General features: G+C 45.3%; 1 protein-coding gene and 2 long non-coding RNA genes across 9 annotated transcripts in view; 2 read left to right on the top strand and 1 right to left on the bottom strand.

The window, feature by feature from the left end:
* The window catches only part of PAN2 (poly(A) specific ribonuclease subunit PAN2), a 1,309,324-nt gene that overhangs the window by 769,995 nt on the left and 518,336 nt on the right, over positions 1-20,993 (top strand). The window contains exons 1-2 of one of the 7 annotated variants that reach the window (XM_069653791.1): positions 4,716-4,815; positions 4,911-5,040. The exons of the other annotated variants lie outside the window; for them this stretch is intronic. Coding sequence (XP_069509892.1) covers positions 4,984-5,040 — 57 coding nt within the window. The 5' untranslated portion in view covers positions 4,716-4,815; positions 4,911-4,983. Of the gene's footprint in view, positions 1-4,715; positions 4,816-4,910; positions 5,041-20,993 lie in introns of those variants that run through there. 7 annotated transcript variants of the gene reach the window in all.
* On the bottom strand, positions 2,147-3,756 carry LOC138581850 (uncharacterized). The gene is made up of 4 exons (XR_011304823.1): positions 3,088-3,756; positions 2,899-3,002; positions 2,666-2,763; positions 2,147-2,570 (listed from the first exon to the last, which is right to left on the bottom strand). It is a non-coding gene; the product is annotated as an uncharacterized lncRNA (long non-coding RNA).
* LOC138582475 (uncharacterized) lies at positions 4,263-4,815 on the top strand. The gene is made up of 3 exons (XR_011305029.1): positions 4,263-4,393; positions 4,479-4,582; positions 4,718-4,815. It is a non-coding gene; the product is annotated as an uncharacterized lncRNA (long non-coding RNA).

A 20,993-nucleotide genomic window follows, 5' to 3' on the forward strand; every position in this document is an offset into this window, starting at 1 on the left:
TAATCTCTTCCAGGCCGGTAGGTGGAATATAGAATGGTATCAACTAGTGGTCACTCCACGCCATTGGTGTAGGTGGCGCAGATGTGCATAGTCGTTCCCTGCAGAAAATTGCATCCAGGGTGTGTCCGGTTTTGTGGGTGGATCCATTTACTATTTGCTTTAACTGCAATGTTTCCTGCAGTGCACAGAGTGAGGTTGCTGTGTAATGGTTTTCTTTTTCGAACCATATGTTGAAATCTCCCAGTATGACTAGCTTGTCATGGTGGGTTGATAGCATGGCGGCCTTGTCTGCTACTTTTGTTGCATAGTTGGGGTTTTAAGAAGGTGGCCTGTAGATTAGGAGGTATACTATGTTGGATTGGTCTTTGAGTTCTCTCTTGATGAGGATGGATTCATAGTCTTCCGCGTTGGTTGTAATGATTTTGAGATCTCAGATGTGTTCTTTGTGTATAATTGCGATTCTTCCTCCTCTTCGGTTTTCTCAGTTGGTGTGCATTAATTTATAATTGTCGGGTATTGCTTCGTTCGGGATGGGTTTATAGTTGCCCGATAGCCAGGTTTTTTTAAGGAAGAGCACGTTTGTGCCTCTTTCACTTAGGAGATCATGGATTTCTGTTGCTTGTTTTGACATGGATTTAACTTTGAGGAGGCTGCAGTGTCGTTTGCTTGATTTACCTTTTGGGTTGTTGTTAGTATTGTTTATTCTGACCGGTGTGGTGTTGGTTGGGTTTCCATTCCAGGTGAGTTTTCCCCGGTTGAGTCTGTTGGGTAAGGTGGTTCTTTGTTGGTCAGTCTCTGTTGAGTAGAATAAGGTTTATGGTGGGGTTGGTTCTGGTTTGTTCCGGGTGGTAAATAGGGTAGCTAACCCTCTGTTCCAGCCTTGTTAATGTAGGGGGTGTAGTGTGATGAATTCCAACTTGTCCCTTGTTCTGCTTGGGGTATTGTCCATGGTGGAGACCGGGTTGGGATGGTTTATTAGTTGTCGTGTTCCGTTTGATGTCCTGGTTGTGTCTATATTTGTGACACTTGTTGGCTGTTGGTTCGTAGTTGCTGTACTGATTTTGTAGATCACGCTGTTGTATGTGGATAGGTAGCAAGCAATATAGCTTCTTTGCTCTGTTATTTGTATCTCTTCTTGGGCCATCTGGGATGTTTGAGTTTTTGGGGTTTGTGGGATCATGCTAGTCAGTGCCTTCCAGAGTGGTTTGGGTTTTCTTATTTCTGTTGTCTGTTCTGACTTGTCTTTCTTGTGGCGAGGCATGATGTGTGAGTTGTTTTCCTTTGAGTGGGTTTCCACTTTTGATTTGTTTTTTTCCTGGTCTTTTGGGTTTAGTCTTTGTTTGTGGTTTGTTGTCGCTTGTATTTGGTAGGTTGTGGGTAGTTCAGACCTCAGTTGATGTGACTTTGTGGTTCCGTTTGTTTATTGCTTCTTTCTTTTTTGGATCAAATGTGTTTTTTTAAATTGTTTTTTTTATCCCGGAGGTCCCCTTGGTTATGGTTACTGATTATGCGCAAAGTAAACATGAATACGGTGTGAATGAATAGATGGGACTTCTGGCATATATTGGTGCAGTCAGCATAGTAATGTATTGATTGTGAGGTTGCTGCGTTTGACTGGGATGGCAAAGGGGTCTCACCCAGGGGGTGCATGCTATGTTTAGGCATCTGGCTTCAACTTTGGCCCAATATAGTCTCAAGCTTTACCCAGGCCACATTGGGGGTCATTCAGCACAAGAGCAACTAAGCAAAAGCAGAATGGCAATCTGTATTAGTCTGAATACCATCCTACAAACTCTGTTCTGAAGTAATCGGCAAGTCATCCCCAAATCATCAAGAACAAACATGTTTCATGGCAATGCTGTTTCATCAGTAGGTTATCCCAGAATCATCCCCAAATCATCAGGGACAAACTTGCAATTTCTTGAAGTGATCAGCAAGTCATCCTAAAAGCATCACGAGCAAAGTTTTCTAAAATGGGGATGATGTTAGGATATTCATTAAGAGGGAAAAACAATGAGGAGATCCCAAACGTCCACAAATGTGGAATCCTACCTTAAATTTGGGAGAGTTAAAGGATTAGCAATATAAGGAAGGTAGGAAAAGGGAATTGTCAACAGTCACTTATTCTCTAAGTGATAAATTCACATTTAGAAAAGATATAAAAAAACTTTAATAGTAATTATTTTAAGTTAAACATTGTACATATATAGATACACAAAAAATTTCATTTTCAAACACTCTAAAATGCATGCATGGTCAAAACCTTTACAAAGACTAATTAAGACTCGTAGTTCTAAAAAAATTAGGAGCATATGGTGGTCTAGCTGTTAGTATTTAACCTAAGCTTTGGGTCCTGTAGTTTATCGTAGGGTATTAGATCTTGTTAGATCTCTAGCTATTTCTGTGCAATCTAGTTAGACTCATAGATTGCCAACTCAACATGTTTCAGTCCTCTATATCGGGTGTAGGGACTTTCTTCAGGAGTAGTCTTAAACATCCATATTGAGTGATCAGTCAGGTTGTCTGGAATCTTCTTTAGATGAAGAGTCTTTAGTTAAAAAGAGAGGTGACTGTTGACAAAACCAGAAAACCAGAGTCAGTATTATATAGTATTCTGGTAACACAATTTAGGGTGTTATGAAGCGGAATTAGATAGATAAATTACCTTTCCGTTCTTGTGTAGGGGCTCCCTTTGTTGGTAGAGATAAATCCACATATGTTGGACACGTTCTCTTGGGGGAATATGTATTATTCCTTAGGTACCTGAAATAGGTTAAATAAGGGAGTCATTAGATCCGTTTTTCTCTTTGGGTCGGGATTAGCCAAAGTCCTAAATAAACAACCTAATGTTGATTAGTAGCCATGATGTAATTGGCGTATATTGCCTTTCATTCCTACCTTTTCAGGCGTGGGTAGGGTATTTCTTTCTAGTCTCTACCGGACGCTTGGAAAGTCGTCGCTGCGGGGCGGGCCATTTGATTTTCAAAACTCGTGTGCGGCGTCTAGAGGGTCAAAAGTACCTATTAGTTATGCCGTTGTGTCAAATGTTATAATGCGGAAACCTGTTGTTATTATAAAACTGTTTACCTTTGTTTCGCGGCAAAATTGCGTGTTTGTGCCCTTTCCTGGTCAATCCCTTGTTCCTAACTTGCGAAGGGTGTTCTCCTGGGCGGTCTGGTTGATGAGCCGCCGAACGTCTGTTGGTGCCGTTGGGAAACCTGAGTAGGCTGCCATGTTGGGTGTATAAATACATGAGTGCCTGGTTCTCTGTGTTAGTCCTTCTTTTGTGGTGTTGTAACGTCCTACGAGGATAGCTGGCTAGTGTCTTATTTTACTGGCAATCAGGTTCGGTGTAGTGAGAAACATTAGTAGATCTCTAGCAAAGTAGTTCTATTGGATGTCGTTTTTTCAAATAATTCAGAAATGAGTATTTAGATTTTAAGCCATTCAATGGACTCGTTAAGTCCTTTCTTATCACTTTGTGTTATAAAGATGAGTCTTTGTTCTTTTTTAAGAAGAATTCTACTTTTAGTATGGTGATCGTTCCCTTTGATCATTAGCAATACGGTCCATTTGAAATCTTCGTATCCGTGTTTGGCTTCTGAAAAATGTTTTACTAGAGGGGCATTTACTGTTTTGTTCTTAAGACAGCTTTTGTGTTCTTGCATTCTTACTTTTACTTTTCTGTTTGTTTTTCCTATATAATGTTTGTTGCAGGGACAGGTAATCATATAGAGGACATATTCCGAATTACAATTTGTGAACTTTTTTTGTTTCCACATTTCTGGTAGTCCTATATCTACTTCTTTAGTTTTTTGTGTTTGTTTACACATCATACATTGACCGCATGGATAATGGCCCACAATTGGGTCGTTGCCCCAAATTTGTGTGAGGCTTGGCGTAGAGGGTCTAATAGTCTTTAGTTTGCTATTGCTCACTCTGTTACCTATAGTGGCTGATTTTTTATATGCAAACATAGGTATTGGTATTGATGAATTGCCCTTTTCAAAGATTTTCCATTGTTTCTTAACTATTTGATTGATTTTGAGACTCAAATTAGTGAAGGTATTCACACATACAAGGCGATCGTTGGTAGGTTGTTTACACTTATCTTCCAATAAGGCGTCGCGGTTGTTATTGAATGCTCTCTTTGCGGATTTCCTCACCAGTTTTTTAGGATACCCTCTTTGTCTAAGTTTTGCAGCTAGGTTCTCGGCTTCTTTTTCAAATGCTGGTTTTTGGCTGCTATTCCTTTTTTTCAGGTTTCCCAACGGCACCAACAGACGTTCGGCGGCTCATCAACCAGACCGCCCAGGAGAACACCCTTCGCAAGTTAGGAACAAGGGATTGACCAGGAAAGGGCACAAACACGCAATTTTGCCGCGAAACAAAGGTAAACAGTTTTATAATAACAACAGGTTTCCGCATTATAACATTTGACACAACGGCATAACTAATAGGTACTTTTGACCCTCTAGACGCCGCACACGAGTTTTGAAAATCAAATGGCCCGCCCCGCAGCGACGACTTTCCAAGCGTCCGGTAGAGACTAGAAAGAAATACCCTACCCACGCCTGAAAAGGTAGGAATGAAAGGCAATATACGCCAATTACATCATGGCTACTAATCAACATTAGGTTGTTTATTTAGGACTTTGGCTAATCCCGACCCAAAGAGAAAAACGGATCTAATGACTCCCTTATTTAACCTATTTCAGGTACCTAAGGAATAATACATATTCCCCCAAGAGAACGTGTCCAACATATGTGGATTTATCTCTACCAACAAAGGGAGCCCCTACACAAGAACGGAAAGGTAATTTATCTATCTAATTCCGCTTCATAACACCCTAAATTGTGTTACCAGAATACTATATAATACTGACTCTGGTTTTCTGGTTTTGTCAACAGTCACCTCTCTTTTTAACTAAAGACTCTTCATCTAAAGAAGATTCCAGACAACCTGACTGATCACTCAATATGGATGTTTAAGACTACTCCTGAAGAAAGTCCCTACACCCGATATAGAGGACTGAAACATGTTGAGTTGGCAATCTATGAGTCTAACTAGATTGCACAGAAATAGCTAGAGATCTAACAAGATCTAATACCCTACGATAAACTACAGGACCCAAAGCTTAGGTTAAATACTAACAGCTAGACCACCATATGCTCCTAATTTTTTTAGAACTACGAGTCTTAATTAGTCTTTGTAAAGGTTTTGACCATGCATGCATTTTAGAGTGTTTGAAAATGAAATTTTTTGTGTATCTATATATGTACAATGTTTAACTTAAAATAATTACTATTAAAGTTTTTTTATATCTTTTCTAAATGTGAATTTATCACTTAGAGAATAAGTGACTGTTGACAATTCCCTTTTCCTACCTTCCTTATATTGCTAAGGATATTCATTAAGCCATCCTAACCTCATCTCCAAACCCTCACCCGCCATTCTGAGACATTTGCTGATGACGTTAACAGCGTGATGACGTCTGATGATATGGGAATGCCTTCTAGTTTAGTTCGATGATCAGCAGATGACTCCAGGATGGTCTCTAAAGTCATCCTTTTAGACCAGGGATGTGTTCCAACTGAGCACAGATTTGGTTGGGGCAGAGGCAGGGACGCAAAATCATCACAAGAGGAGTTGATAACCTGAGCACTTGTCCACTTGCTAGATCAACACCACATTTGCATCCTCCATTTCTATCCCTCTGTACTTCATCAGGGACTACATAAATGTCCAAGACGGTGGTTTCTTTGTGGCATAAAAAGGCAGCAGATTTATTCTAACAATCCAATCATCTATTTCAAAACACTACATGATTGTCATCACAGCAAAAACTATTTGGCGAATTGTTCTCCTTGTGCGGCGACCAGCCGACTAGCTCATCCCTTTCTGGCTTCCCCCCCTTATTGCCAACCAACTCCACTTTAGGCTAAAGCTCCCCCAACTGCCATTGTCTGTGATCCACCTGCCCCTGCAGGAGATCCTGAGCTGGAGGAGTGCCTTTTATAACAGGGGCAGCTGAGCCTTCTACATTCCTCAAGCGCTCTCGCCACTGAGCCTCAGGGGTTGGGGGGAGCGCTGATCCTGGGAGGAGCGTAAACACCTGATTTGCCAAGCTAATTTTCTAGTTCTTACAGTGCAGCTGGTCGCTTACACACTGCCACACCACTGATGGGTCTACGCCTTCCTGTGGTCTCCCCAGTTGTGGCCTTACGGTTCCAGTAGTTTTGTGCATAAGTTCCAAAAGAAAAGATCACCGACCCATCACAACAGTACCTTTCCTCCTAAGAATCATGGACAGTGTCGCCTACCTGCAGATCCAATCCCACCTTGAACACCATCACATCCTGGGATCGCGTCAATCAGGTTTCCACCCCAAACATGGGCTGGAATAAGCTAGACATCTCCAATGACCAGGGCTCACGTTCTCTCCTCCTACTGCTCGACCTCTCGGCTGCCTTTGACCTTGTAGATCGCTCTCCTCCTGCGCCCAGTTCTCTGAAGATGCCTCCAAATGAATCTCCTCTTTCTTGGACAACGGATCCTCTAGAGTCTTCGACAGGGAGGCTGCTGCCACTCGCAAACCCACCACCTGCGGCGCCCCACAAGGCTTCTGCATTATAAGTGTATTCCAGACCCCTCTTCGACCTCCTGGGTGCTCTTGGTATTCTCGTAGACCAACTATGCGGACACCACGCAGGTCCTCATCCCCCTCACAGGCGACCACCCTACTGACACCCTCCAAATCAATGCCATCTACAAAACCATCCAGTCCTCAAAGGCCGCACACAGCTTATGCTTCAATGACGAGGAAACCGAGCTCCTCCTCGTTGGCCTCCCAGGCCGCCTGGACACACTTTAGAAGACATACAAAACCTTCACCATCGACAGCCAAGTAATACCTGTTGCTTCCTCCGTCAAAACCATAGGCGTCTACCTGGACTCCTCGCTCTGCATGGAGCGACACATCAACCACATCGCCGCCGCCGCCTCGGGATATGCCACCAAACTCATGGCAGCAAACCATTCCTCACCTCTCGAACACTCCTCGAAATCGCTTGTGCCCTAATAGGATTCAAACCGGATTACTGCAACACCCTACTCTGTTGAACAACGGAAAAGAACCTGCATAATATGCAAACAATCCCTGGACAAGGATGGAATCAAGTCTGCAATGACCTGCCCCTTCCTCCCACCCCCCACTCTGCACAGCGAACCTTCCCACCAGTCTCAGAAAAAAACTAAAAACCCATCTATTCAACTGACAATGACCTTCAGCACCGTATCCTGTCTAACTAGCGTCTAAACACCCATGGGTTTTGCACACTTCTAATAAATGTACTAATACATAAATCCATGCTGTTTTTTGACAAGTGCGCCCATCCTCTTTGTAATACTCAGGTGACTTTAAGTTGATCAGGCCTTATCTGATCTGAGTAAAACCTCTGACCCTGAAAAACCTGGCCATTGATCCATTCAACTTTCTCCTATACTTTTCTACTGCTGATTGTGACTCTTCCCCTCCAAGTGTCTCTCGGTATGATCTCTGACCACATGATTTCTGTGCCTTCCAAGCAAGCTCCCATTTTTTTTTCAGCGTGGCCATCATCTCTCACCAATACCCCTCTGCCCATGCTTGTGAGATAGTTTCCTCCCAGGAGTACCAGTAAAATGTCAGGTCTGGGGCTTCTCCCCAGCAGTCATTCCACATGATCTTCCACCTGACTGGCATACCACGTCATTTGTTCTTGAAATGTCTTGCAGTCATCTCTTCCCTCTCCGGTGTCCATCTTGCTTTGGCCCATGTCACAAACGAGTGACCCACTACCCATACCGATGGTCTGTGCCTTCTAGCTTTTGTTCAATGAGGAGAGATGGGGGGCAGAGATATGAGTTATTGTTACATTTTCTCTGGCCTTATGTACCTCTTTAAACAGTTTGACCTGAAACCCCCAATCTTTTTAATCGCTTCAGAAGTCATACCTACCCCTGCTGCTGAGGTGGCTGCTCCAGTCCTGAAGGAGGGGGTTCCGAAAAACCCTCTGTCGCCCCTATTTGCGTTAATGTCAGGTTCATAATACTATTAAACTTGAACCTGCTTAAAGCTGACCCATCAGTGTGCAAGAAGAGCGGGGCCCCGGTTCTGCCACGGGGTATTATGGATAGATATGTCGAGAAGCAGTTCACCAGGCAGCATGGGTTCCCCTTGATGCCATGCAGGGTGATTAATCTTCCATTCTGGTCGGTGTTAGACCTTCTTAGGTGCAGCTGTGCCACCTCTTCCGATACTGTGACATCCTCTAGCCTTAAGGAACCTCTTCCCCCCTACTTCTTTTTCTGGTACTAGCTCACTGATCTGAAAGCCCCTGAAAAAGGCCATGGAAAGGCTGCCTTGAATATGGAAGTTTTCAAAAGTGTGTCTGCAAGTTGCCTCTCGTCCTCTAATTATGCTGTGCAGTTTTAAGATGTCTATCGGGCGCTGAGGGTCCTCCTTTCTTCTGTTCTCCTTTTTTTCTGTTTGTTTGGCCCATCCTTTCATCCCCATCCTGACGTAATGTTCCTTCGTTGGGTCCTCCACCCCTCAAACTTGTGATAATGAGCTATTGCTGCAACGTGATATGCAGCCCATGCTCTGGTCTTTTGGGAGTGCCAGGCCCACCCAATGAAAGCACGCATAGGTGCCCATCCCAGCTGCTCCCTCAGAAACCCTTCTTTGTACCTATTAAATGTTTCCTACAAGATTATATATCTGTTCTGCTGTCAGGATAAGGGCTGTACTGATGAGTGCGTTTAGATCTTCCCAATTATGTCCCACAATTGATACTTGAATGGGGTTATTTTATTGCTTTCCTCTGACTTTTCCCCAGTAAGCTCACCAGCACCCTTGTTTCCAGACCAGCAAACTACAAGTTTGCGTGTCGGGGCTGCTGCGCCTGACCGATCTGACCCTGCCAGACGCATCAGCCCTGGTCGGCAGTGTCACCACAGAAGCACCGGCACCATTTAGTAACAGTGCCGATGCTGCCGAGTCCCCACTGCCATGGAGTCTTATGGGACTCCATGGGAATGGGGATTCACATTTTACAGCCGCCTGATTTACCAGGCTGCCGGAATTGTAATGTACCAGTGGCACCAGAAAGTCAGGAGCTAGTAAAATGTTGAGTCTGGCGGCAACCCGACAGAAGCACCGGCAGGGTTACCGTCAGACTCGTAATGCGGCCCCTAGTCTTGCAGAAAGTGTGCCTTGCAGCCGACTAGTGTTGCCTATTGCTGCACGCCTCTTTATTCCCTCGGCTGACAAAGGGCCTGCTGTTGCTAGGCCTACCCCCGCCCCTTTCCTTTGTTGATCTTCCCGGAGTTGTAGCCCATTTTCCCAGACTTTTGATGCCCGTCCTGTCTCTTTGTGTGCTCAGAGACAGATTTCACAGGATTCTGCCCCCTTCCCCTGCCAGGGGGCTAGAGGTGTAGGGACATGGCACTGTTATCCTTGTGCCTCCTTGAGGGATGCCCCCCCCCCAGTCGTCCATACCAGAAGTGATATCACGCACCCTTTAAGCCCAGTGCCATCACTGAAACTGAAATGGGACAATTGACTCAGATGACAGCACATTAAGTTGTTTAACTTCAGTAAATCCACGTTGGTCAAAAGTCAAATTACAATACACTCTCACATTCACAAACTAGAGTACAATAAACAAACAATTGGCACAAAGGCACTACCCAGGGACCCAGAGCTGGCAGATAGCCTAAAAAGGGGTCACCTGCCATAAATCAATGAAAAAGATTTTTATATGTTCATAAATCTACACAGGGCTGAGTTAAGCCAGAACACTCCAGTTTCCTCTAGTCCTAAACCTAGTGAAGCACAGGGTTGACCCTCGACCACGGTTGTGCCTCGAGGGTATGATGTGCGCCCCTTTAAGAGTGGTCATGACGTGGAGGTCACATGTGGCACGCTAATAAATGAGGGTGCCCCGCTGCATACAAATCAATCGAGGCAAGGGCTGCTGTACCGAATCAGTCTCCATGTGGGTTTCTGTTGCAGAGGGCCTCACCGGGACAAGGCCCGCTCCACACACAACATTGGCAATTAGGCGGCTGGATCCCGCATGCACATCAGCAGCTCCTGGGTTGCTGTTGCTGAGCGGCCTCACCTGGCCGATGGAAATGTTCCTAAAAGCCACAGGTGAGGACGATGATGAGACTATGAAGTCAGTCCTGCTTTACTCACCCGACCCGGGTGTCCACAACATTTTTGTAACTCTACAGCACAATGACTCATTTGGTGCCACCAAAGCAGCTCTTCAGGAATACTTCACGGCCATGGTGAACTTTTGTTATGAAAGATTCCTCATTAAGACTGCCACACAAAAGGAGGGTGTGAATCTCAATGCTTTCCACAGACTACGACGCATGTTGGTGGCGTGTGCCTGTCCCTGCATGGAGTGAAAAATGCGACAGCAACTCATACATGGCTGTTCATTCATCAAGATAAATTGCCAGATATTACACGACCCTGGAATCACACTTGGGCGCACCTTCGAAAAAGACAGCTCTGAAAGAATACTGTGACAAAAACCTTAAACAGCCAAATCTGTGAGTCTATATCCCCAGATGTGCTTCCTTGTTTTTTGTTTCCAAAAAGGACACCATTGAGTTGTGGCCCTGCATAGACTACAGAGGCTTGAATTGGATCATATGCAAGGACAAGTATCCCCTGCCATTGATTCTTGTCATCTTGGAAGCTGACCGTGGCGCTTGCATCTTTACAAAGTTAGAATTGCACGGGGCATATCCTCTAATTAGGATCAAGAGCGGTGAGGAGTGGAAAACAGAATTTAGAGCTTCCTTTGGCGCTATGTGTACTGTGCCGTGCCCATTGGTCTTGCCAAAGCACCTACAGTGTTTCAACGTTTCGTAGACCACTTGTTTTCTGATCTTCCACAGCACTCGGTCATAGCATATTCAGGTGGCATCCTGATCTGCTCCAGTTCTCACTAAGAACATCAGAAACATGTTTAATAGGTATTGCATCGGCTTGAAAGAAACCATCTGCAAGCTAATCCAGAAAATGTGTTTTGATGTTGCATCAGTACCCTACTTAGGCTACATTCTGTCACCCAATGGCATTGCAATGGATCATTGGAAAGCGAAATCCATGTGTGACTGGAAGGATCTTTCAAATCTTGAAGTGCAGAAATTACTAGGTCTATCAAACCTTTAGCGTAGGTTCATACCTGCCTTTTTTATGCAAGTCCTACCTTTATCCAGTGTGCTTAAGAAGGATCGTAAATTTGCTTGGGATGAAGCTACAAAAGAAGCATTTTTTGTGTTTAAGTATCACTTCACTGAGGCTCTCATCTGGTTACACCTGACACCAAAAGACCCTTTTTGGTGGAAACAGATGCCTCTGATGAATGAAGCTGTAGGCACAGTAAAAACAACTCTTGAGGATCAGGAGGAGCATCCTGTTTTTTTCTCAAAACCTAGATTCTGAATGGAACTATTCCGTTCTAGAAAGAGTTGCTCGCAATAAACCTTTTAAGTGCACAGAAATGATTGAAATGAGGACTGAGCACAGGAATATCCAAAGCAGTAGACCGGCCCTCTGGGCTAATTTCTTTTTGCAATTTCGTTTTGTCTTGATGTACATTCCCGGGAATATGAACCTGGTGGTGGACATGTTGTCCTTTTGGGGGCAAGATTAAAACTGGCAATGGTCTCTTCCGAGAAGATGCTGCCTACCCTGACCCTTATTACCACCGATCAACGCAGTTCTACAAAAGATCCGTACAGGGCTCATTTGCAACCCTACGACTCCCATCTTCTGTGATAAATGGGAACTGAAATGCAAGGATGGTTTGTCGTTTAGAGGTTTTCGTCCAGACATACCCCTTCTAGCAGTACGTACAAAGCTCCTTTGACACCCCTGTTGCTAGACATCGAGGAGTTGCAACCAACCATGAATAATTGACATGCTGGTTTTGGTGGCCGGTGCTCTATAAAGATGTAACCCGCTATGTCATGACTTGTTTGACATGTGCCCGAACCAAATCTCCAAGGCAGAAATCTGCGGGTAAACCTCTGCAACCTTAATAACCTATTGGTGATTTCCACAGACTTCATAGTAGACTTTCCCAATTCAGAAGGACACTGCCATTCTGTTAACCGTAGATGCATTTACACAACCCTTAGAGAAACTCCCTTTGGCTTCACAAATGAGCAACATTTTCCTTAGAGATGTGTTCTGGTTGCATGTTTTGCCCGAACGGATTGTGTCTGACATGGGCACACAGATTTGGAAATTCTGGGTTGAACTGTGCAAGAACCCACCTGGAATCGAATGGGCAAATCGAATGTATCAATCAGACCCTGGAGGAATACCTCAGACCCTTTGTCCCTGCTATCCAAGATAAATGGGTTTCTCTGTTGTCAACAGCAGAATTCTTGTATAACTCCCTTCATTCCTGATTTGAAATGAGCCTGTTTCTGTGTACCTAAAGGTTCCATCCTAGATGGGTTAAAGCCTTCCTTTTGCTTCTACAGTACCTGCACTCGATTATTTTCTTGATACCCTCCGGATGACACCACAGCAAGTAAAGGTCAGCCTCGAAAAAGGCACAAAAAGATATGCCGATCAAAACCACAAGGACTCCACTCCATACAAGCAAGGAGATTTTGGCTGTCTGTTCGCCATTTGCCTTCCCAGTTGACTGTAACATATCGGTCCCGCGTCCGCAGTGCCCATTTGGATTTCGGCAGGCAGAGCACACTTTCGTGTTTCCAATGCTTGAGGTTGCCTTGGAGACACTGGGGACGCGACGCGCGGCTCCGTACCATGTCACGTGTCAAGTCAGCTGATCGTTGCACATTAGGGTCCGCCCACCGGCAACAGTTATAATGCTACTCGCAGGAGATGAATGCTGCTTCTAATTAGCATTTACTTACCTACTTTCAACTGAATCCTCGTCTATATTTGTGTATCGAACCTCGGAATTCCATTTGACTCTGCTACTCGTCTCTCCCTTGAATTTGGCGAATCGGAACCGGTCTCCTTACCAGTGATTTCTTCCTACCTCTGCAGCATTCCGTGGATCCCTCAGTTAGTTTCCCGTGGATCCATCTTCTGCTGCAAGTTTCTAGTGGTGTGCTCGTACTCGCAGCTTACAGCACGTTACTTCAACACCACTCGTGCTGGGTGAAGATTGCATCAGGCGGGGAGTTCCTGCCTGGAATACGAGATAACAATCAGGTGAGCCTTGCCCATTCCCTGTTTCTCATTTCGTAGACATTCTGCTCCTCCCTGAGGGGGATTAGAACAGTGTTGTGCCCTTCTCACCTCCTGGAACTTTCTCCTTGACTCAAGAGGACCTTGACCTTCATAGAGACTGTGGAACTGTGTGTTTGTTTTCTCCACTGGACCCTCGTGCACTTGGACGCTATCCTGGTTAGTGCACCATCCCGGCTCTAGTTGCGTGCCGCTTGCCGTCCGGGGTATTTTCCTGTACTAACCTTCCTGTTTGTTTTCTCCCGTCGCTGTCTTCCTTACCTTGAGACAATCCTACTCCCCCTAGGGTAAGCTTCTACTGATGACTGCGATTATTATTTTGTATTAATTAAGGGATATTTGGGTAATTGCTGTCTCTGTTCTATTGAGAAACATCTTTTATACGCCATCTTTGTGTTTTTCAGGTAGGTAACATTTAGAACAGGATAACATTTCACTACCCTTTTTCCGGGTTGACTAACGTGTTCCTTTTTCCCTTACAGCCCTGTTATAGCAGTGTGGTTATCTCTGCTCTTTTGAGTAATCCATCACTCTGTCTGTTACACCCACAGCAAAGTGGTATATTGCCTAAAAGAGGTCCTCCGGTTCTGAGTGTATCCTTGTTTGGAGACACTCAGCTTGGGTTGAACAATATTCCGGAGCAGCTCCCTCTTATCTGCGGATTCGAGGTCGAGCAACGCCCTGGCCTGTTCAGCTATTGGTGAGTTACATGACACCTGGAAAATCTGCACCAAGGTATTTTGGACCTTTTGTGGTCGACCAATCCATCAACCCACTAGCCTTCCGCTAAAGATTACCCCACACTTGGGGCTGCATCGATCCAATCTTCCATGCCTCTTTTAATTAGACAATGCTCTTTGTGAGGTACATAGGCAATCTCCTCCAATTGTCAGACAACAGCAACTTGAATATGAATTTCAGCAGGCTTGCGATTCCAGGTGTCATCGGGGATGCCTGCACTAACTGATAGAATGGAATGGCTATGCTCTGTGAAAGAACTTGGGAGAACGCATCCTATGTCCATGCCCCGTTACTAGTCCGTCTTCATTGCAGAAATCGATGGAAACCCGTTCCAAGAGCGCGGCCACCCAGTAACCCACTGACCCTACCCAGATGGGCACTGCACAGCAATGTCAGTGGGAGCGTTGCACAGGATGCCGGAAGCGTTCTCACAGCTAGCCCACAGCTACAAGAGCCGAGTATGTCGGTAAGCTAGTGTGTCACACCCCTACTTTGTTGCGACGGCGCTCCTTGTTCCTTCCTCCCTCTCTTGTTCTGCTTGCCTTTTTTTCCTCCGGGTTGTCTCTCTCGTGCTCCTTCTTTTCTGATTCCTGGAGCAGATAGCCCTGCTTGCAGTTCATCCTCTCACCATGCTGCCCTCTCCAGCAGAATCTTCGGTAGATCTGCTGCTGCAGTTGCTATTGTTTTCTTTTCCCTTTTGATAGGTTTTCCCCTGGATATGGTTCTGTCCTTGTGTGAAGCCATTCTCTCGTCTTTGTTCTCATCAAAGATCAAGGTGGTTGCCTGAAAAGACCGACCCTATCTCTCCCCTGACAGGAGACATGGGTCAACGCAGGTCATGCGTGCCCCTGAGAGTGATGTGGGCTTCAAGATAAGACCTTGGTGGAGGAGGATAAGCTAAATACTCTCTTGGAAACAGGTGATAAAAGCTTGAGTGATCAGGGACAGACTAACCTAGAGATGCTGAGGAGTGGATGTTTCCTCAAACCCACCTGTAACTCTTCCCTGTAACTGAGGACTTGTACCAGAAGACCCGTACCTGACTCATCTGAAAGAAGCTTCAACAAACCTCCGACCGTCTTCAGAGACTTTCTGCACCCTTGTCTTCATTTACTACCGTATGTGTGGGGGATGTTGGCAACGAGGCAGCCTTTTAGAAGCATTGCATGTGAGCATCCAGTGGATGTGTGGGTTAGTGCAGTATGTGGCGGGTCAGAAGAAGAAAAGACAAGACTTTGGCGTTTCATCTCAGTGCTGTTGTTTATTAACTGAAAGGTGAGAACTCCTTTGTTTCCCTATACAAAGGGTGTTCCCCAGCTTACTAAGGTGCTCGTTGGACAACATGGCCAAATATATACAGCACAAAAATAAAATCAATCGAGAAACTGCTATAAACCCAATAGTTTACTTCAGCTAGCTGAACACAACGACGTTTGTTTGCACTGCATTCCGAAGTCAAATGGAGTTTCCAAACCAAAGTTGCAAAAGGTCCTGTGTCAAAAAGTATTCGTACCAACTATAACTAGGTAGATGTGTGCGCACGCAAGTGCTGGAGTTACAAACTGGTCCCCATCTGACTTTTCCAGTTAACCAAATGTGTGCTCCCGGTCAAATCCTTTTTTGCCATCATTCCTTGTCTGCTAAAATAAGAAGTCTCTAGAACTGACTTGGTTCACACTGTCTGCTACTTCAAAAAAGGCTTACTCCTTAAATTGCCAGATATGTACTAGCTAGCCATCACCATTCATAAACTGGACATCATAGTTTGTCTCTTGGCTTACTCCTAGAAACTTAATTTTTATGAAGCATTACACAAACACATGGGAGTATTAGACCCATTCTGTGATGTCAGTGAATATGCAAAAACGCTGCCCCAATACCTTTTGCCAACTAGGGCCTTGCAAATCCTAGGGCTGGCACTGTGAGCACAGTTTCAATATTATGCAGATAATCGAAAAAAGTATATTGGGTTGACAGAGAAAGAAAGTAGGACATAGGAATACATTGTTGTCAAATCAATCTATGTACACAGGTTTGAGAGATGAAAATCCGAAAAAGCACACCAAATAGGCTAAATCCAATCACCCTGTCCTTAAATGATAACTGTTAGGGAGAGTTCTCAGAAATATGCTAATTCCCTTCTACCTTAGAAACCGCCAGCTCTTTTTGCTGGACCTTAGGAGTTTTAATTTCTAACCTGGAGAGAGTGAAACCTTTTTCTCACTCTCATGTATTTTTCTGTGATTTGGCCTATGTTTCTTTTGACTTTGGAGTCTGACAAACTCCATAGGCATCATCCTTACATTATGACACACAGCACCTTCAGTGCAGCGGCACAGGGAAGTCTTAGATTTCCCAAAGATTTAAATACCTTCTCTTGGTGAAACTACTGTTTCCAAGAGCAGTGAAGTGAAATTGACTACTGTCATTTTCTAGACCCAGCGCACACTATCTTACCATAGGGTGCTGGAGGGGTTACTTAGTATCCCCTTTGTCTAGTTTATTATGTAATATTTTATGTTACCCTTTCTACAATTAATGGCTGGTGGCAGTGGTTTACTTTTTACTACCATTGTGTGTTTGTACCGCGGGCTGCGTTCGCAACTGCAGTAAGGCAGCCATGGGTGCCCATTTTGTGAAAATGGCCCCTGTCTTGTTTTTTCACCATTTCTTATTGGAAAGGTCCTTCTTGAGATTTACTATGGGTGCCAAACCAGGTTTGTTCCCTTTGTTTGTTTTGTCTTTGGCTGTATTCAAGAGTGAAGCCCGCCTCTGGCTCCAGTATGTCTGGCAGGGGCAGGAAGTGAGGGAGGTGCCCGAAACTATGTGCTTAATCCTCTTGGTTACAGGAATCCACTCAAAGGTGATTGGCCCGGCTGGCTGTCCTTGAAGGACCGCCACCCTGCTGTGTGATTGACAGCTAGGCTGAAATGAATGGGAGAAACCTGCATAAAAACAGAGGTTTTTTGGCTTGGAAGGCAGAGTCGACCACTGGACGAAGGAATCTGAAGAAGAACTTGAAAGAGATGCTTGCTGCAACTCCTGGACCGTTGGTTTGCCCGGTGAAGCCCTGCTGCTGTGCTGAAGCTCTGAATTAGTTTAGACTAGAGAAGCCCTGCAAGGACGACTTCTCCCCTTGGGTTGGTGGGACCAATCAACCCCAAAGTGAACTCGTCTGGACATCCTCTTGAAGTTTGCTGTACTTTCACTGCTACTGGAACCGAAGTGCCAGGGAGAGGAACACCAGATCGAGTGCATCGCATTTAAGTCGGACCCCAGCACCAGGAAGATCCTCTGGACTTCCCTGAAGCAGAATTGACCAAGCTTGAGCTACCTCAACAGAGTGCTGGACCCCACATGCGAGGAAAGTATGAAGTGGTATCCGAGAACCACAGTGTTGCTATTTGCTGTAGACACGAGGAGCTGAATCTGCGAAGTGCTGCTGAATTGAAGTTTGAACTTTGCTGCCGCCGACCTTCCCATTGTGTTGCAGGAGTCCCCAGAAGTCCTCCCTCTTGTCCCCACGACTGAGGCCCAGGAACAGCAGGATCTGCAGAGCCACACAGGAACAGAAGCCAGCTCGAACCCTTTCTTCTAACCAAAGGTACTGTAAACCTAAGAGGACTTGCCTCTTGATGTGTAGCCTTAGTTGTTCTCAGTTGAAACTTGTCTTGGTTGCCATTGTAGAGTTGCTTGCAGCTGTGCCCCTCACAAGCCTCCCAGCTTGTGGCCCTTCAAGGAAATATTATTTCTACAAACTTTTCTAAAAATATTGTGCAATATTTTAACTTACCTGCAAGCTCCCCTAGACTTTGTTCAACTAACATTGACTGTCCTGGATCCCTGAGAAGCTCTTCTATCTCTGACGTTGTGCTTTTGCCTTTCCCCCAGAAAAGGGTTAATTTACTTTGCATTGGAAGGTTTTAAAAAGTACTTTCCTGTTTATTCATTATTTGTTAACCTTTGTTTTATTCCTCTATTTTATCTTTTACACCCCAAACTCAGTATTGCTCTAAATGTACCAGTAATAAATCAATGTCCAGTGTCCTAGCTATTTAAGTCACCGGAGGGTGTAGGAAGTGTCTGTGTGCCATCACCAATGGGTATCATCTGATTTAGAGAAACACTGTGTTTTGAAGTGTATTATAATTTTTACATGTTTGCTCCCTTCGGAAGAAGGCTTATATAACTGTTAAATAAATTAAGAATTGTTTAATCAAGAAACCTTGAGTGTAAGTGTTTATTTGAATAACTGTCACTGAAACCCTGTGTTACAACTCTACTGCTCACATTGACCCCTCTTGAGACAGGCCTGGCTGCTCAGCCACACTACCAACCTGTGCAGTACAAACTTCTACCAAAGGTTTGGTTCCTATTGCCAGGAGGTCAAGGTTGCTGTAGTCTCCCAAAGGGTACTGCATACAATCGTGCCTAACAATAACCTTGCTCTATACATTCAAAATAGTTGGTGCAAACATATACTGACTTACATGTAAACATATTTAACATGCAGTTGCCACATTGTAGATGGCAACAAAGATACAGATGAAGTGGTAACGAAGACCATTTTCTAATATTTCCTGCACAACAACACCTACATGCAGCTATTCGACGTCGGGCGAAGCTGGCACCAGACCAATGCCTGCGAGTAAGGCCCCTGCCTGTCTCTGCCTGTCCGGGATTGGACGCCGGCACCTTCTGTCCACAATAATTCCCCCTCAACTCACACCCCTCGCCCATCACGCCAAAGCCCGCCCATGACACTGCCTCAGCCCACCCACCACAATTCATCCACTCATGCAACTCAAACGCCTGGGCTCATCAATATCAGCCATATGAAGGTTAGCAAACTATCGATCTAACCACTAGCATTAGGTTTATTATGCGCATTCACATCTATCAATGCACCCAACTTGACCTTCCACATACTTCCTGGCAACTTGCCTGCCACACTCCATTGCTTACCTCATAGCTACACCTCCCCGCACCCAACTCCTACCCCTTCATCACGCTCCACTGGCATACGCTCCCACCTCCATGCTACCCAAACCCTCTCCCTTCCTCCCCCCACTCATCACCTCTTGGCCTATAGAAACTGCCTCACACCAACTCAAACATCTCATTTGTTCTGATGGGGCCTAGTATAAGAATATCATCAAACAGGCTCTCCACATGCACCACACCTCCATTTCAAGCTACCACCACTCAGATGCTCCCTCCATCATGACAAACGCCATCCTTCCGGTGACCCCATACCACCCACAATAACTTTGCCCCTAATAACTTTGCCCCTACAGCCCACCACCCCAACACACAATTACAATTGGGCCCTCATTAAAACTAGCTCAGTATGTGCCCGTCAAGCTTGAGGGAGGTCATACAACTCCTCCCTAACCACAGAAGCCAAATGGAGTATGACGCTCCCACCATGGTTAGCATGGGTGCCTGATGTGATACGAACAGGACACACTGCAGCAGCCAATGGGGGGGAGAGGGTTAGGGAGAAGTTGTGGATGGGTAAGGGGAGATTAGGGAAACCGGGAAGAGGTTTAGGGTACTTAATTGGATAGGAAGGGTGAATATAGGAAAGGCAGCATGCAATACATACAGTACTCCTAGACCCCTACTTGCCCCTAATTCTCCTTGCACACTTCTACCAGTCTCCGGCCTAAACAGCGTGTGAAGGTACTGTTAACCTAATCTTTACACATAATCATGCCACACAGGACTCATGTAATGATAGAATGAAAGACAAACCATGATTTGCACACTGAAATGGATGCATGAGTTGCAGAAGACCGCGACAAACAATAAGCGCACGAGCCACCACAAACACAATAGCCCTTTCCCAAACTAACACTGGATCTAAACATGGAGAAGCTTTGCTGGCAATGGCTTCAAACTCTGCTTCAGTTACATGCTTCTCTACTGAGAGTGCCCATAACTTTTTTCCTTTAGTGAATGAGTAATTGCATAAATGCTTCAAAAGTTCCTGATCCTTCACAGGCAGTAATTCACTTGTGAATACTGAAGATGTAAATAACATAATCCTATGTTATGAAATCTAATGTCACACGGAGCACTTATCTCACACTCCGGTGCCACCGACTGAACCCGAGCAGATGCTAGTAGATGCAAAATCACCAGCAAAGCAGCCGTTTCCTCAAGCAACTCAACCTGCTTCAGAGCTGCCTTCCGGATGCTCGTTAACTCCCACTATAATCAGGAGTCCACCACAAGATGTTTGTGCTGACCGAGCTTGTAATTCTCAGCTGCCGTCTTCACCTTCGCTGCCTGGGGAAATGCACCAGCCCCTGACACTGGCAGGACGCTCTCCTTAAGTGCCTTTGCTGTGCGCACATGCTGCCTAATGGAATCCTGGGATTTGTGGTTCCAAGAAGGAAATGCGGGCCAGGGCCCAAGTGCAAAGCACCTCCAGGGCTCGTTAGCCCGCGTGTGGTGGCTCCGGCCACCAAGGCCCCCTAGAGTTGCTCCAGTCACTCCCACACCCCTAACAGCGCCCACTCAACAAACATACACAATCTTATAACAGAACATAGTTTAGATATGCTAGCTATTTCAGAAACCTGGCTCTACAACGCTGCAGACCTCCTTTCCCACTAACCAGCTCATCATGATTCACCGTTATCAGAATGTACCATGTCGCTAAGCCTGAAGGTTGGAGTCACAATCGTCCACATATCAACTTCTCCGGTGCTTGCGTGAGGACATGTGCTCCGTGTCACAGTAAGTTGCGCATTTGTAAAAGTTTTATTCTTGCGCTCCTGCACGTGTGTGAGTGCCCCCCCCCTTTGTCCCGTTTCTTCCTTGTTTGTTGGCCCTCCCAGCGCGCTCCTTTTGGTTGGCAGGCCCTTTAAATCGTCAAACCGCTCGGCAAGGACAGCTCCAGTGAGGTCCGCCGTGGTAGCATGTAGCCTTCAGCCGTTGACCT

This window comes from Ambystoma mexicanum, chromosome 3q (assembly GCF_040938575.1).
Source record: "Ambystoma mexicanum isolate Mex_15411 chromosome 3q, UKY_AmexF1_1, whole genome shotgun sequence".
In the NCBI taxonomy this organism is placed as follows: Eukaryota; Metazoa; Chordata; class Amphibia; order Caudata; family Ambystomatidae; genus Ambystoma; species Ambystoma mexicanum.